Source organism: Psammomys obesus, unplaced genomic scaffold (assembly GCF_907164565.1).
Source record: "Psammomys obesus unplaced genomic scaffold, mPsaObe1.curated_primary_1811, whole genome shotgun sequence".
Classification (NCBI taxonomy): Eukaryota; Metazoa; Chordata; class Mammalia; order Rodentia; family Muridae; genus Psammomys; species Psammomys obesus.
The window spans coordinates 2,139,542-2,153,522 of NW_026596162.1; the positions used below are offsets into that span (position 1 = coordinate 2,139,542).

Here is a 13,981-nt window from a genome sequence, read left to right on the forward strand (position 1 = left end):
TCAGCTAGATAGGCCTGGATGAGTACTGGGGAATTTATAATATGGATGATATTTGTGTCTGTAATCTGCAGGACTCATTCTGGGCAATCAATAATGGATCTACCCGCTTCTCTCCAAGCCCCCTTGTCACTTATTAGTGGGCAGTTATTCTCAACAGTTTCTCAGCTCCCTGACAGCTGGTTCCTAAGCTTAGAGAATTGCATACTGTGGGAAGGAGGGTAGGAAGGACCCTCTGCTTATCATATGGAAATACTTAGCTACTGTCTTATATTTCATGGACCTCTTCAGTTTTCACTTCCAAACACCTTAGTTATTATTGTTTACCACAAAATATCTCCTGTTTTCCTCCAATTGCCCAAGACCTCTTATATCACTGAGAAAGTAACTTTTGTTTTGCCCATTTTGACCATGAATCTTTCAGTCTTTTCTATTAGGCACTTTCTAGTAGAATCATGTGACTCTAATTTAGACATGTGACTAAATTAGTGTTTTAAACAAAGTAACCTGAAGAAATGTACCATGATGTAGCTAAAACATGCTGCTAACCAGAATTTCATTTGAAGACTATTGTCCAATTTGAAGTCATTTTTGCCTTTCCTTCTCCTTTTGCTGCTCCTTCCCTTATAAAAACCATGATTTGTATAACCAGGATTCATGGTTCTGCCCTCCTTTCTTTAATTCATTCAACTTCTGTACTTAACGTTTTTGCTTGGCAGCAGAAACTAGCCATAGTTTCCATTCATATTATTCATGATGTTCTGTTCATTCCTGAAGCCACTTCTCCTCATGCAGAATAACATCATGCAGAGCAAGAATGCTATACGAGTATAGCTATACCTGTAGTGCTGTAGCCTTCTGGCTTTATTTCCCCAGACAGGGATTGCGTTAGGAGTGGCCACATAGCCAAATTACTGATATAATAGTGGCTGACAATTTCTCCAAAGGCTTGTAATTTTCAAATGTGATTGAAATGATTGTTATCACATCTATTTTAATGTTACAATGCAAAATTGCCTTTGCAATTTAGAAACACTGTACTTGATTCAGTGTTTCCTAAACAGTCTTTCTTCTGCTTCCACCACAGTTTCTTGTGTCTGGTACTTTTTCAGCTATTGTATGGTTTCATCACCCCAAAATATTCTGTGTTTGTTTGAAAGAGACTCTTACTGTGTAGCCTAGACTTACCTCAATCTAACAAACCACCAGCTCCAGCCTCCTGAGTGCTGGATTAGCACAGTGCCTGATGTTGTTTAGTCTATTCAGGAACAATTTACCAATGCCTGCTTTCCCCGAGAGCCTGGGAAGACCATCTTCTCCTTCCACCTTCCCCTGGCCCAGGACTCTGGTAGAAAAGGTGGGTTGCTTTTGATCAGCATCTACGGGTTAATGCAGAGTGCATTAAGTATGATCTGTAGACATCCTTACCCTTTCTTTAAAGCTTCCCCGGCCCACTATCTGTCTTCTGATCTCCATGTCAGCTTAAATGGTTTAGCCTTCCCCCTTCTTTCTTTCATTTTTCTCCTCTGGAAAGCAGCTGAAGGTTTACAGTTTGCCTATCCTGTGGTTTTTCTTTTTAACTCTAATAAAATTGTCCCTGTGCTTCCATTTGAATCAACTTTTAAAATTCTTTTATTAATGATACTAAAACCCTCAGATGGGACCCTACTTCCCATGTATAAATAGTAGTTCCTATATTTTCATAATACTCACTGAAGTTAATACATAATTATTAAACAAGAGTATACTTTGCTGAATCTCCTTGAGCAATGTCAGTAGGCCTGCTTTACCTATCACTGCTCCTTCTTTGCCTTCTCACACTTTTGGCATGTTTGATGTATCTACAAAAATACTCTAGTGTTTCTAAGTTGTTGAGAGTGGTTTGCCAAGTCCATAATTGAGTTCTATAGGCCACAGCTTGCCTCCCAGCATTATCTGCTGACTGTGGACCTTGGAGAAGACATACTTTGAAGTTGGAGGTTCCATCTGTATAAAGAAGTGGCAGTGGCAGGGTCTGTGCATGGTGCGGGGAAGGATCGTGTGCTATAAAAGTTATAGTACACCGTACTATCAGGCAAAGTACTTTCAGTTTGGAGAAGGCCATTCCAGGTGACCATGCACACTAGTGCTAGTTTTCTTAAGTAGTGACAGCTATACTAGAGTTTCTTTGTCATGGCTTCTGTGCTGACCCTTTAGGAAAGGGCAGGGTGAATGAACCTTCTTGTAACGTTGTATGGTTGTGTGAAACTTTGGTAAGTGTTAGCTTTAGGTTTTATTTTGGGGGGTGTCTGTTCTTTGTAGTGCTTCAGTAAAACAAAACAAAAGTCTACATTGGGTTAAAGTTGAAGGCTTTTACTTCTTATGTGATCAGATGTTTCTCTTCATGTCTAATGCAAAATTGAGACACATATTCATGTTTCTTTGCTAAACAGTATGATGACATTTGTGCCAAAGAGGGACCATAATCTTAAGACTATAGAGAAGCATAAGATGGTTAGCATATTAAAATATATTTGGCCTGTCTGCTCTGTTGACAGCCTACAGAGTCGGAGAAGGTTTTTGCCAGACAAGGTGTTAATATCTAGAATATAAAGAACTGCAAAAGCTAAATATCAAAAGAACAGAACTGTCAGTCAATAAATTGGTGAATGAAATGGACAGTTTTCCAGAGAAGAAACACAAATGGCCAATAAATATATTTACTTATATATAAATAAATAAATGTTCGATATCCTTACTTGTCAACAACTCCAAATTACAGCATCTTTGACATTCCATCACACCTCAGTCAACATGGCCTCCACCAAGAAACAAAGAGTAATAGATGCTAGCTAGCATGGGGGAAGGACAACCCTGTGAGTTGTAGAGAGAGTATCAACTGCTGTAGCCACGGTGGGGATGAGTGTGGAGGGCTATCAGAATCCTGAAAATTAAGCTATTATATGACTCAGCTCTACGGCCTCTGGTCAAATACCTAAAGTGCTGTGTGCATCGTACCTCACAGATACTTGTCCATCCATGTTTATTGCTGCTCTATTCATAATAGCAAGACAGTGGACCCAGCCTAGGAACAGGTCCATCAGAACATGTGTGGCTCATGTAAATATGCCACCAACAAATGAACAATGCGACTTCATTCAACTGGAAAGGAAAAGGAAATTATGATACTTGTATGGAAATGGATGAATCTTCAAAATATTACATTAAGCAAGGTAACCCAGCCTCACATAAATACAACATGCTTTCTCTCATGCTTGGAGCCCAGCTTGAAATGTTAACATGCATGTATGTAGGTGGTTATGTGTGTGGGTATACGTCCTGTAATGGAAGGGGCCAGTGAGTGCTGAGGGGAAAAGGAGCTGTTGAGGAAAGGGGCAGGTAATAGAGCACAGGTAACAGGAGAGCAAACCGAGGCCATTGGATATAGGCGAGTATGAGAGAGAAAGAAGGATTCACAGAAGTAAATCATGCTTGAAATGCCATAAAATCAAAAACATTCTGTACCGGTTATATACATTTTGACCAAAAGCACCTACTCTTTCCCCTTTCTACAACTAATGAAATGCTTCCTCTCGTATGAGTTTTCCTGTTCTTATTCCTCACTTAGCTTGTCCTGGGTGTGGTTGCAATCGTAGAAGCAGCAGCTCTGTTTCTACACAGAACAGCAAAGCACTGTATGCCGTGACCATGAAGGCTGACCACTATATTATTGTAGTATATAATACTGAGGAGTCAGTACTCCTCCATACCCCTCACTTCTCATTTAGATTTATTTATAGTGTATATGTGAGAGTTTGCCTGCTTATATGTGTTTATACCATGTTTGTTTCTTATGCCCATGCAGGCCAGGACAAGGCATTGGATTCCCTGTTACTGGAGTTATGATGGTATGTGAGCCACAGTGTGGGTGCTGGAAAATAAACCCAGGTTCTCTGAAGAAAAAAAAAAGTGTTTTTACCCATTGAGCAATCTTTCCAGCCCCCACCATTTCTCCTTTTGTCCTTCAAATGACATTTGTTGTATTCTCTCTAACTTCAGATGTAGTCTTGTTTATTGAGAAATATACAAAATACATAAAAATAGCAAGAATAAGGGAAAATAATGAGTGATCCCACCACATAGAGATGATAAATATTCTACTATTATGGTTTTCTTTTAAATCTTGAATTTTTAATAGTTGTGTTATGGCTCAACCTCATCCTAGTAATGGAATAACATTATTTCATATAAACTTTTCTATGAAGAAAGACTAGTGTTGCTTGTTAATTTAATGTAGTTACTAAATTCTTTGCCTTTAATGGAAAGGCAAAGATTTAATGAGCCTAAATCTCTACAGAGTGCCCCCCCCCAGCATACAAATCACATTGGGAGGAAGCTTTATTTTTGTTTGTTTGTTTTTGAAAAACATATTTTAAGTCCTACTAGTATCTTTCATCTAGTTTCCTAATGCTGATGGTGCTGGAATTATTTAAAATGCTTTTTCCTTTAGTTTTATTTTATGTGTGTGTGTTTTGCCCACATGTATATCTGTGTACAACATGCATGCCTCATGCTCATGGAGGCCAGAAGTGGGGGTCAGATCTCCTGGGACTAGAATTATAGCTGGTGGTTGTGAGCCACTGCGTGTTTGCTGGCACTTAAACCTTGCTTTTCTGGAAGAGTAGCAAGTGTGCTTAACTGCTGAGCCCATTCTCCAGCCCTTAAAAGCATTTTTGGAGTTGTTTTCAATTCCATCATCAGGTATTGGGATCACATAGTGTCAGTTCAAATCATATTGCTTGAGAGATTCAATTTTTGAATACAGTTACAAGTCATTTAGATTTTTGCCTAGAATTTTGAATGATCAATTTGGGTAACAGTTTATTAAGAACCAGGCTGGTCATGGTGGCCAGTACCCGGAACTAGAGTGAGAAGTTGCCCAGATTTGAAACCAGCCAGGGCTACATTGTGAGACCTTGTTGTAATTTTACAAAAGGGGGTTGGTGCCTAGGGATGAGGCACACCATGTCCCTGTTCTCAGTACCCACCTCCACAAAACAAAGGAACAAACAAGCAAGGGTTAAAAATGAAAGACAGTCGCTTCCTGGGAGGCCTGTAATATGACTCCAAAAGCAGTTTATAAAGTATGTGTGTGTGTGTGTGTGTGTGTGTGTGTGTGTGTCTGTCTGTATTCTGGAGACATAGTATACATGGGAATGTGTTCTCTCATGTTACTGTGGGAGCTCTAGGAACTGAACTCAGGTTGTCACACTTAGTGGTGTGCACCTTTACCAGCTGTTCCATCTCACTGAACCTTGCAGTACTTAAGGCTTATAGAAATGGGACAGTTCCCTGAGGACAGGACGTGTGCATTGAAGCGAGAGCCTGGAGAAGGCTCAGGTGCATCATGGGGGTTTCTGCATGCAGCTTTGCCTTACTCTTCAGGGCTACCAGAAGACTAAACAGGATGGGAAGTGCAAATTGGCTGTAGGGCCATCAGTGCTCTGGTCACGTGGTCTTTGAGGTTGCAAGCTCCCTCAGCTTAGGCCTTCTGGCTTCCTAGTGATCAGTGTCCACAGACCTAAAATCACCCAACACAGATACCCACTGTTGGACAATGCTATTGTAGGGGTGGCAAAATAGTACCCAGTTGTTTCAGCTATTGTAATCCTAAGGCAAAGAGTATAAAGTGTTTAAAAAATTTAAAACAATCAAATCTAAAAAATGTATAAATAATAAAATGTTTTATTCAAAACAATCATACTTGAGCTATCAAGCCAAGAGAAGACAGAGAGAAAATTTAAGTGCATATGGCTAAGTGAAAGGAGCCAATTTGAAAAAGTCTGAGTATTCCTTGCTTCCAGTTATGATATTTTGGAAAAGATGAAACTATAGACTGAAGTGAAAAGATCTGTGGGCACCAGGGGTTACCTAGGAGAGACACATAAATTGGCAGAGCACACTGAAAGGCATAGAAAGTATTTTTTTTATGCTGTTAAATAGTGGCTACATTTCATTGTACATCTGTAAAACCCATAGAACACATAGCTTCAGTAGTGATCCCTAGTGTGAACTCTGCTGCAGTGAGCACAGCTAATATATACTAAGGAATGTGGCTGACTGCTAATATGTCAGGGCGTGACCATTAATCACATAAGGTCCCTTGGTGGAGATATTGCTAGAAGAGGAAGTTGTGTGTGTGTGGGGGGGGTTAGAGGCATGCAGCATATTGATAATTCTACCTTCCTCTCACTTTTGCTCTCAACTGCTCTTCAAAATTAGTTTTTATTAAAAAACAAAAACACCAACCCATGTTTTTCTGAGGAGCTAAATAGAACATTTAGACATGTTTGCTAGAATTCCGACCTTTCTCCCCTCTTGAGACAGGATTCCCTCCAGAATGACACTCTGTAGTGAGCACACACCCATTATCTTCCTTACACCCTGTCAGTCTTTCTTCATCTCAAGCAGTGCTTCTTGACCTTCCTAATGCTGTGGCCCTTTAACACAGTTCCTCATGTTGTGGTGGATGCCAAACATGAAATTATTTTTGTTGTTACTTTATAACTGTAATTTGGCTACTGTTACAAGTTGTAGTATAAATATCTGGCAGCCAGGTTATCTGACACGTGACCCCTGTGAAAGCTTCATTTATGCTCCACAGGTCGTGACCCACTAGCTGACAACCACTGGGTTAAAGTGACCCTGACTCTCTTCACAACGCTTCCCAAATCTTTCATCGGATGGTGCTGATTTGGACATTATCTAATATTTTCTCATAACCAGATTTGGGTTATACATTTTTGACAAAAAGAAAAAAATCAAGGAATATTTTCTCTGCTTTTGTCAGTATGTTGATTTTAGGGGACAGTGTATTGATATGTACAGCTCTTGGTTGATTGTTTAATAAAAATAGAACATATCTCTTCCATTAACGTTATTCCACATAATTAGGGAGTTTCCTGTGGAACTTAATTTACATCTGTAAATACCCTGTTTCTCACATTTTCTCCCACCAACTTTAGAATCCACTGGCAATCTTTTGAATTACTGTGGCTCTGCAAGCTTTCTTCTTCTAAATGCATTCATTAGAATTTTATTCTCCACATGTATTTATTCAGTATTTAATATGATTGTGACTTCCTGGATATTTGTTTCTATATTTGTGGTGTAATTTATGTTCAACTTATTTATATAATGTTCAGGTGAATCCAGATTTGGCCATGGGGATCCCTGTGGTGGTCTCCTGTGTCCTGGTCTATTGTTATTTTGTGTCCAGCAGAGCGTTCAGATTCATCTTTTAGAATCAGTTATTTCTCTAAGGAACTCTTTTTTTTTTTTTTTTTTTTTTTTTTTTTTATGAGAATGGTATTTAGAAACCCAGACCTGGGTGTGCTTATTGTGATAGGCAATGGCATTTTGTCTAGGCCTTCCTAGACGCAGCTAGGAAATCTATATACATTTGTTTTCTATTTTGACATGTATCTGTACGTGTGTTAAATTCTGTAGATACCTCCAGTCTCAGTCCAGTACTGCATAGCTCTTTCTGGATATCTCCATTGCCATTGACAGTGATGTTTAGGATCTTGTTCTTCTTACCCATAATGCATTTAATACACAATAAGCCATAGAAGGCACTAAAAGTGGTTTCAGAATTGTAACTGATTTGTGTAGCATGTTTTTTCCTGTAAGTACATTTTCAATCTTACAAAATGACTGACTATAGTATTTTTCAAAGTCACTGCAGCTAGTGCTTCACTCTCGTTGGTGTGACTGTGCCATTTAAATGAAGCCACAGTTGGGGTTCTCCATACCTCTGTGTAGGTTTTAGCTTGATTCTTGAATACAGAACTGTACAAAAATTTTACTTAGAGAATCATCACTCCCTGTCCCCTGCCCATCTTCACACTCCATTCCCTCTCACCTGCTTATCCTTTGTTTCTGCCTACTTCCATTCTTCAGTCCATTCTCCAGTGTCTGGCATATCCTTCACATACTCATTTCCATGTACATGAGGGCTGTGTTTCTTCATGTCCCTGCTGAATCATACAGGAGAGATATAATTTCCTCCTTAGTACTTGGCTTTCTTGCATGTTAGAAATCTTTTCCTACAAGTTCAGGAAGGTCTTCTGCGTTGTCTTTTACACTTGAAATGTGTTTACCTATATCAACTGACCACAGTTTTAGTCAAATATTACTCCAATATAAAAAACTTTTGTTTATTCTTTTGAATTCTTAAAAATTCCAGAAGGACATTGTACAATATGGTGGCTAGTTTGGTCAACAACTTCACTCAGTATAGAATCATCTTGAAACAGAGTCTCAGTAAGGGATTTTTCTGGGCTCAGCTGTCCTGTGAACATGTCTGTAGGGCATCTTCTCGTTTATATTAATTAATGAGGGAGAACCCAGCCTGATAGTAGGCAGCACCGTTCTCTACACTTGAGTCCTGAGCTGTATTATTTATATACAAGGTAGTGTATTTTCAGGATTCATGGGATTCACTTAAGACCCAGGGTAGCTGGATCTTCTGAAAAGACTTTATTTAACATTTAGAAGAGCCTCCAGTCTAGAGGGAGGTCGCAGCTGTAGCTCCCATTTTACCCACTAGCTGTGGACCTGACTGCAGATTTCCACACGTTCTGTTTTTTATGTCTGGTCCTTGTTGGGGGTATCAGTCTTTCTGTGCTGTTCAGCAGACATTCTGTCCTGGTCAACTACTAGGCTTGCACTTGTGTCTTGCTGGCTGTGTTCAGTTCAGTTGTTACTCATATGTTCAGCTTTGCCCTTAGTGTGCTGGGAAGGCAGGCATTCTCAGCGACTGTTTAACTGTTGTTTTGTTGGTTTCATGCTATTTTGTAGAGTTTTATTTAGTAATTCCTGTCTATTTTGGTACTTTCTTGTGCCTTTAGCATTCATTTTTTCAGAACAAGGATTTTTCTAATCAACTAATATAAGCAATAGAAGTGACAACGCTTTAGTAAAATATTGTTTCCCACGGGACTAAAGTGTAAACAGTGATGGTCATTTGGTTATTTCTCTTTCTTGACCTATTCCCCCCATAGGTAAAGTTGATCTGCTATGTCACTACAGTTGGATTTGCTTTTTGCTTCTCTGTGTGTGCGTGTCTTTTTGTATGTGTGATGTATGCCTGTGTGCATATAGGAGGCCATAGGGAGATATCAAGTGACTTTCTCTATTACTCTCTGATGTTTCTTTTGAGATAGTGTCTTGCACTACTCTTGGAACTCACTGCATTGTTTATCCTGGTTGCCCAGTGATCTCCAGGAAGCTTCCTGTTTTTTGCTTCCCCAGCACTGGATCACAGGTGTATCACTGTGCCTGGCTTCTCATGTGGCTGCTAAGAATTGAATTTAGGGCTTCATGGTTATGTAGTAAGCATTTACTGACAGAGCCATCTCATCAGACCTGATACTCTATTTTATTGGGAAAGTAGCGTATGATAACTGACATCTGTAGTTAATGATGATGCTAAGAAATTTGTTTAATTGTTGTACTGTGCCATGTACTCTGTATTTTCTTACAGTACTTACCATAAAAATCTATGAATTCAGTATGATATCATTTCATGCATGTGTCATGAGCTGAGATTTAGCTATCATATAATTTGCCTATGTTTTTGTTTATAATAAGGGGGAGAAATATGTGTGAAGCTCTGACATGGGTTTTAGAAATAGACTATTAAACTCTAGCAGGCTTCCTGTCTTCATTGACTTTATAGGATTTAATTCTTAAACTGTACTTTTTTACTTAGTCTTAGATCACATTGGGAAGATCCTGTGGAACACTTAAGGATATTATTTTAGAGTCTAAAGCTTGGCATTTCCATTAGAATTGAGGATAATGTCTCTTGTAAGGAAATGACTGTAAATTCAGGCAAATGTAAAACAGATGAGCAAGATCTGGGCAGCATTTTTTAATTCCCCAAGGACCTTCCACACTGGGTGGCTCAGAGCTTGGCTCAAAGTTAATACAAAGTACTGTAAATTTCAATGTGCATATTAAGTATAAATTTTAATTTATTTTTTTATATTTTTGTTAAGGTATAATTCTTATCCCCATATTGTAACTGTAGCAATATGTACTTTCCCAGAATTTCTATGCTGTTTGATAGAGACTAACCAGAACCCTGTTTTATACATGTCATTATTCTTTTTCGTTTACAGTTATTTGCTGGTGTAAAGGATGGAGAAAGCTTGGAGCTCTTTGAAGAAAGTTCTCGCTCAGCTCATAAGCAAGAGACACACACCATGGAGGCTGTGAAGCTAGTGGAGTTTGACCTTAAACAAGTACTGACCAGGCTTATGACACATCTTTTTGGAGATGGTAGGTACTCAGATATCTTTTTGTCTCAAAGCTTAATAGTTTGATTGTTTTGAAGACTCTGCAGCAGACCAATGAGATTGGTTGTATGTAAGGGTTTTGTTGTTGATTTGCTCTTGTGTGATAGGTGGATGGAGGGAGCCTATGGACATCTTGCTTCCTTCAACTTGAGGTATAGTAAGTTAGAATGGAATTAACTAGAGAAGGAACAGTGATGGTGGATTAACTTGTTGTCAATGGAAAGTGTCTGGTTATCTTGGTATCTTGGTTTTGTTCCTGTATTATTAGAGTATATGGACAAGATTCTGCACAATATGGAGTATCCCATGTCACAACCATACATTGACACATTGACTATGACTGTCAAGAGCAGGAATATTAACATTGAGTTCCTATAGGAAGAATAATACTGTTCAGATTTTGGCTCTCACTTTATATACTTGTCTTCAAATCTTCCTCCAAGAGGGAAAATACTGTTGATGCCTCCTGCTGCAGGAGTCACAGTCACCATCCCTAGCTGGATCCCAGAGCTCACTGATGGCACAGAGCTTACCTGTAGGTTTTTATTCCTTCAAACTCCCCTACTTATACATGAACACAAATGTGTGTTTAAAACGACTCTTATAATTTAGTAAGGCTCTGCTGCTCTGTTTTAACAAGGTTTATAGTAATATTTTAACTCCATATCATCAGATGCATAATTCATGTAACATTTAAGAAACTACTGACTAGCCCTATATATTCTTTATATGGCATACATTATTTTAAATTTGAACATCAATGCCAGACTAACACTTTTCTAGGCAGTAAGAAATAGTAATGGGAGGGCGTGGGAAACTGTCTTCATCTGTGTTCATGATGTTTTATTTTGTAAAAGTATGAAGTAAAATATGACAAAATGTTATGATTTGATAGAATAGAATAACAAGTACATGGATGGTTGTTATTTTCTATTTCTGCCTCCAGATTTGAAGTGTTTCATATTAAATGATATAATGTGAAACAGATTTCAATCCGAGGTTGTTGATGTAAAAATCCCATTATAGCTAGCCTGTAGGCTTAGATTTTTTACCTAATCCACTTTATTTAGGGTTCTTACACACTTCTAACTTCCTTCCACCCACTGACCAGAGGTAGGGGAGAGAGAAGGTTATTAGGAAAAGGGGGTTATAGACCTTTTAGAAGTAGTTCCTTGGGATGAGTCTACTCTTTGTTGTCCAGATACCAGCAGTTCTGTCCAAAGGCCAACATCAAAGAGCAACATGAATCAGCACTATTCAGAAGATCGGGACAGGTCAGGGAAAGCTGCAAGACTCAGTTGGATTGTCCTGAGAAGTTCTCTGGAATATTTCTCTCTGTGAAGTCAAGTGTTGAGGCATGAAGATCAGCCCGGCGATGTTGATCCAAAAAGTGATGTCTCACTGTCTGTAGGCTTCTATATATCCCCTCTCCTTCGAGTCCATCCATAGATGTTCTCAGCTGACCAAAGTCACGCCCCTTACACAATACAGCTCACAGCAAAACATCACGTGTCCTCTATCAAGCCCAGTCTCCAACAAAAGATCACATGCCCTTTCACAAGACAGCTTCTAGCAATACATCACATGAGTCAACAAAGTCTTCAAAGAAACCAGAAACTTCTGCTTCACTAGCTCCTCTTTACTTCTGCAATAAAAGAATTGTGATTGTTTTAGCAGTTGTATAATCTATTTAACACTGAAATGTGAGGAGATAGATTATATTGTTCAGGTATTTAAGAGGCAGGGCAGCGAGGAAGGAATCTCAGGGTATGGAATAATCTAGACCTAATCCCTGTCTTCAAGGAGTCATGCATCTTTTTCGTCTATCAAGGCAACATTAAGTGTCTGTGAGTACTCAGGAGAGGAGCCTCATATAGGATGGATCGGTGCTCAGGAGGGCACTTGGTGGAGGGGAGCCAAGAACTACCAGGGTAGGTCTAGACAGCGAAGGGCACACCTGATAACCAAGTCTGCAGACACAGGTGCTGGCCACCGAAAACAGTGACTGCGGCAACAGTACAGGGACAGAAAGCAAAGAAGAGGAAGGAGTGTGACTGGCAGGAAGTCCCATATCCTCTGAGGAATGCCCAGTGGAATCAGATTTTCATGTCTCCTCTCTACCTTTTTAAACCCTGCTTACTTTTCAGTTTCTTTGATATCTTAGGATTCTAACTTTAGAGAAAGTTATCTAAGTTTTATTTTTAAATAATATTTGTCTCACAAATAAAGTGGAATACAGCATGCAAAATGTAGTTGAAAATGTTAAATTTAATATAAATGTGGGGGAAAAAACTAAGAAAGAGTTACAAAATTAAGGCACTGAATACAGAACAGCTGTGAGGATGGAGGGATATAATCAAAGTGACAGATTTGCAACAAATGAAATGGGATGCCCCTTTCCCTTACCCCGTACCCTGGCCATCACATTGGTGCTCAGCATGGCTTTGCATCATCTGCAACAACCGGCGTGTACATTTGAAAGACATCTTAGTTCTGGACTAATGGCTCAACACGTAAATGTGCCCAGGGTCCCCCCTAACAACCTGGGCTTCATCCTCAGGGTCCATTTGGTTGGAGGGACAGAGATCACTCTCAAAAGTTGTCGCTGCACTGTGAAAGGCTCCTGCTCTCAAATAAATGAGTCAATGAATGTCTTATGCTAGAATCCGTGGAGACTGAGCATGTGCATTTCTGGGAATCTGGTCGTGAACTTGCTTTTATATTAGCATGTTTAGTGTTTGTATTTGCATACCTTTCAAAACTGCACTGAGCTGAACTTTCATTATTAAAGGCTGCTTCTACAATACATTTTTTGTTTGTGTTTACTGTGATGCCTGTCTTGACATGGGGCACATACTGATGCCTAAGCATAGGAATATTCGGTTTTGAAACAGCAGTGAGGTTGCATCTCTTATCATTTTTTTTTTTTTTTTAAGATCTCACTGTGTATTTCTGGTTGGTGTGAAACTCATTATATAGACCAGGCTAGCTGTAATTCAGAGATCTCCTGCCTCTGCCTCCTGAATCCTGAGATTAAAGATATGAGTCACTGTACCTGGCCACTATTGTGGTTTTTATATATCTTCAAATTCACTTTTGGTTGTAATATTTCTTTTGCACAGGTGTCAAATGTAATTAAAGTAAAATATAGTAACAATAATAATAGCAAAAACAACATTAATCGTAATTTGTGTTCATGGAGAATAGCTAGTGTTCATGTAAGCTGAAGTCTGGAAAGAGCCTGGAGAGTATAGATAAAGTTGCTCCAGTACCATCCATCTGAGTGTCCCTGAAACCAGAGGACAGTCAGAGTGATGGCAGCAGCCACAGAGAGGGTTGCTTCAGTCACCATGACACTCAGCACTTGCTGAGGGAATTGTTCTCCTCACCCTTTTCCCACCCCAAACTTAAGCACCACATGAAGATCCTGCTGCCAAATGTAGCCCAGGAATTCTGACTCTTAAACCTGGTAGAGGATAAAAATAAACCATTTCAATACAGTTTAATAATTCCTGAATTACTAGAGCTGAGACAGCACGATCATATCTACCCAGGGACAGAACCTTTCAGGAAAGATTAAAAGGAGAGAAAGGGGTGTGTGTGTGTGTGTGTGTGTGTGTGTGTGTGTGTGTGTGTGTGTG

At 39.3% G+C, this 13,981-nt stretch overlaps 1 protein-coding gene across 5 annotated transcripts in view; it reads left to right on the forward strand.

Moving 5' to 3' along the window:
- The window catches only part of Fars2 (phenylalanyl-tRNA synthetase 2, mitochondrial), a 403,608-nt gene that overhangs the window by 92,057 nt on the left and 297,570 nt on the right, over nt 1–13,981 (forward strand). For all 5 annotated transcript variants that reach the window (XM_055595241.1, XM_055595240.1, XM_055595239.1 and 2 more), the window contains one exon: nt 10,164–10,323. In XM_055595241.1, the coding sequence (XP_055451216.1) occupies nt 10,164–10,323 (160 nt within the window). The remainder of the gene's footprint in view (nt 1–10,163; nt 10,324–13,981) is intronic.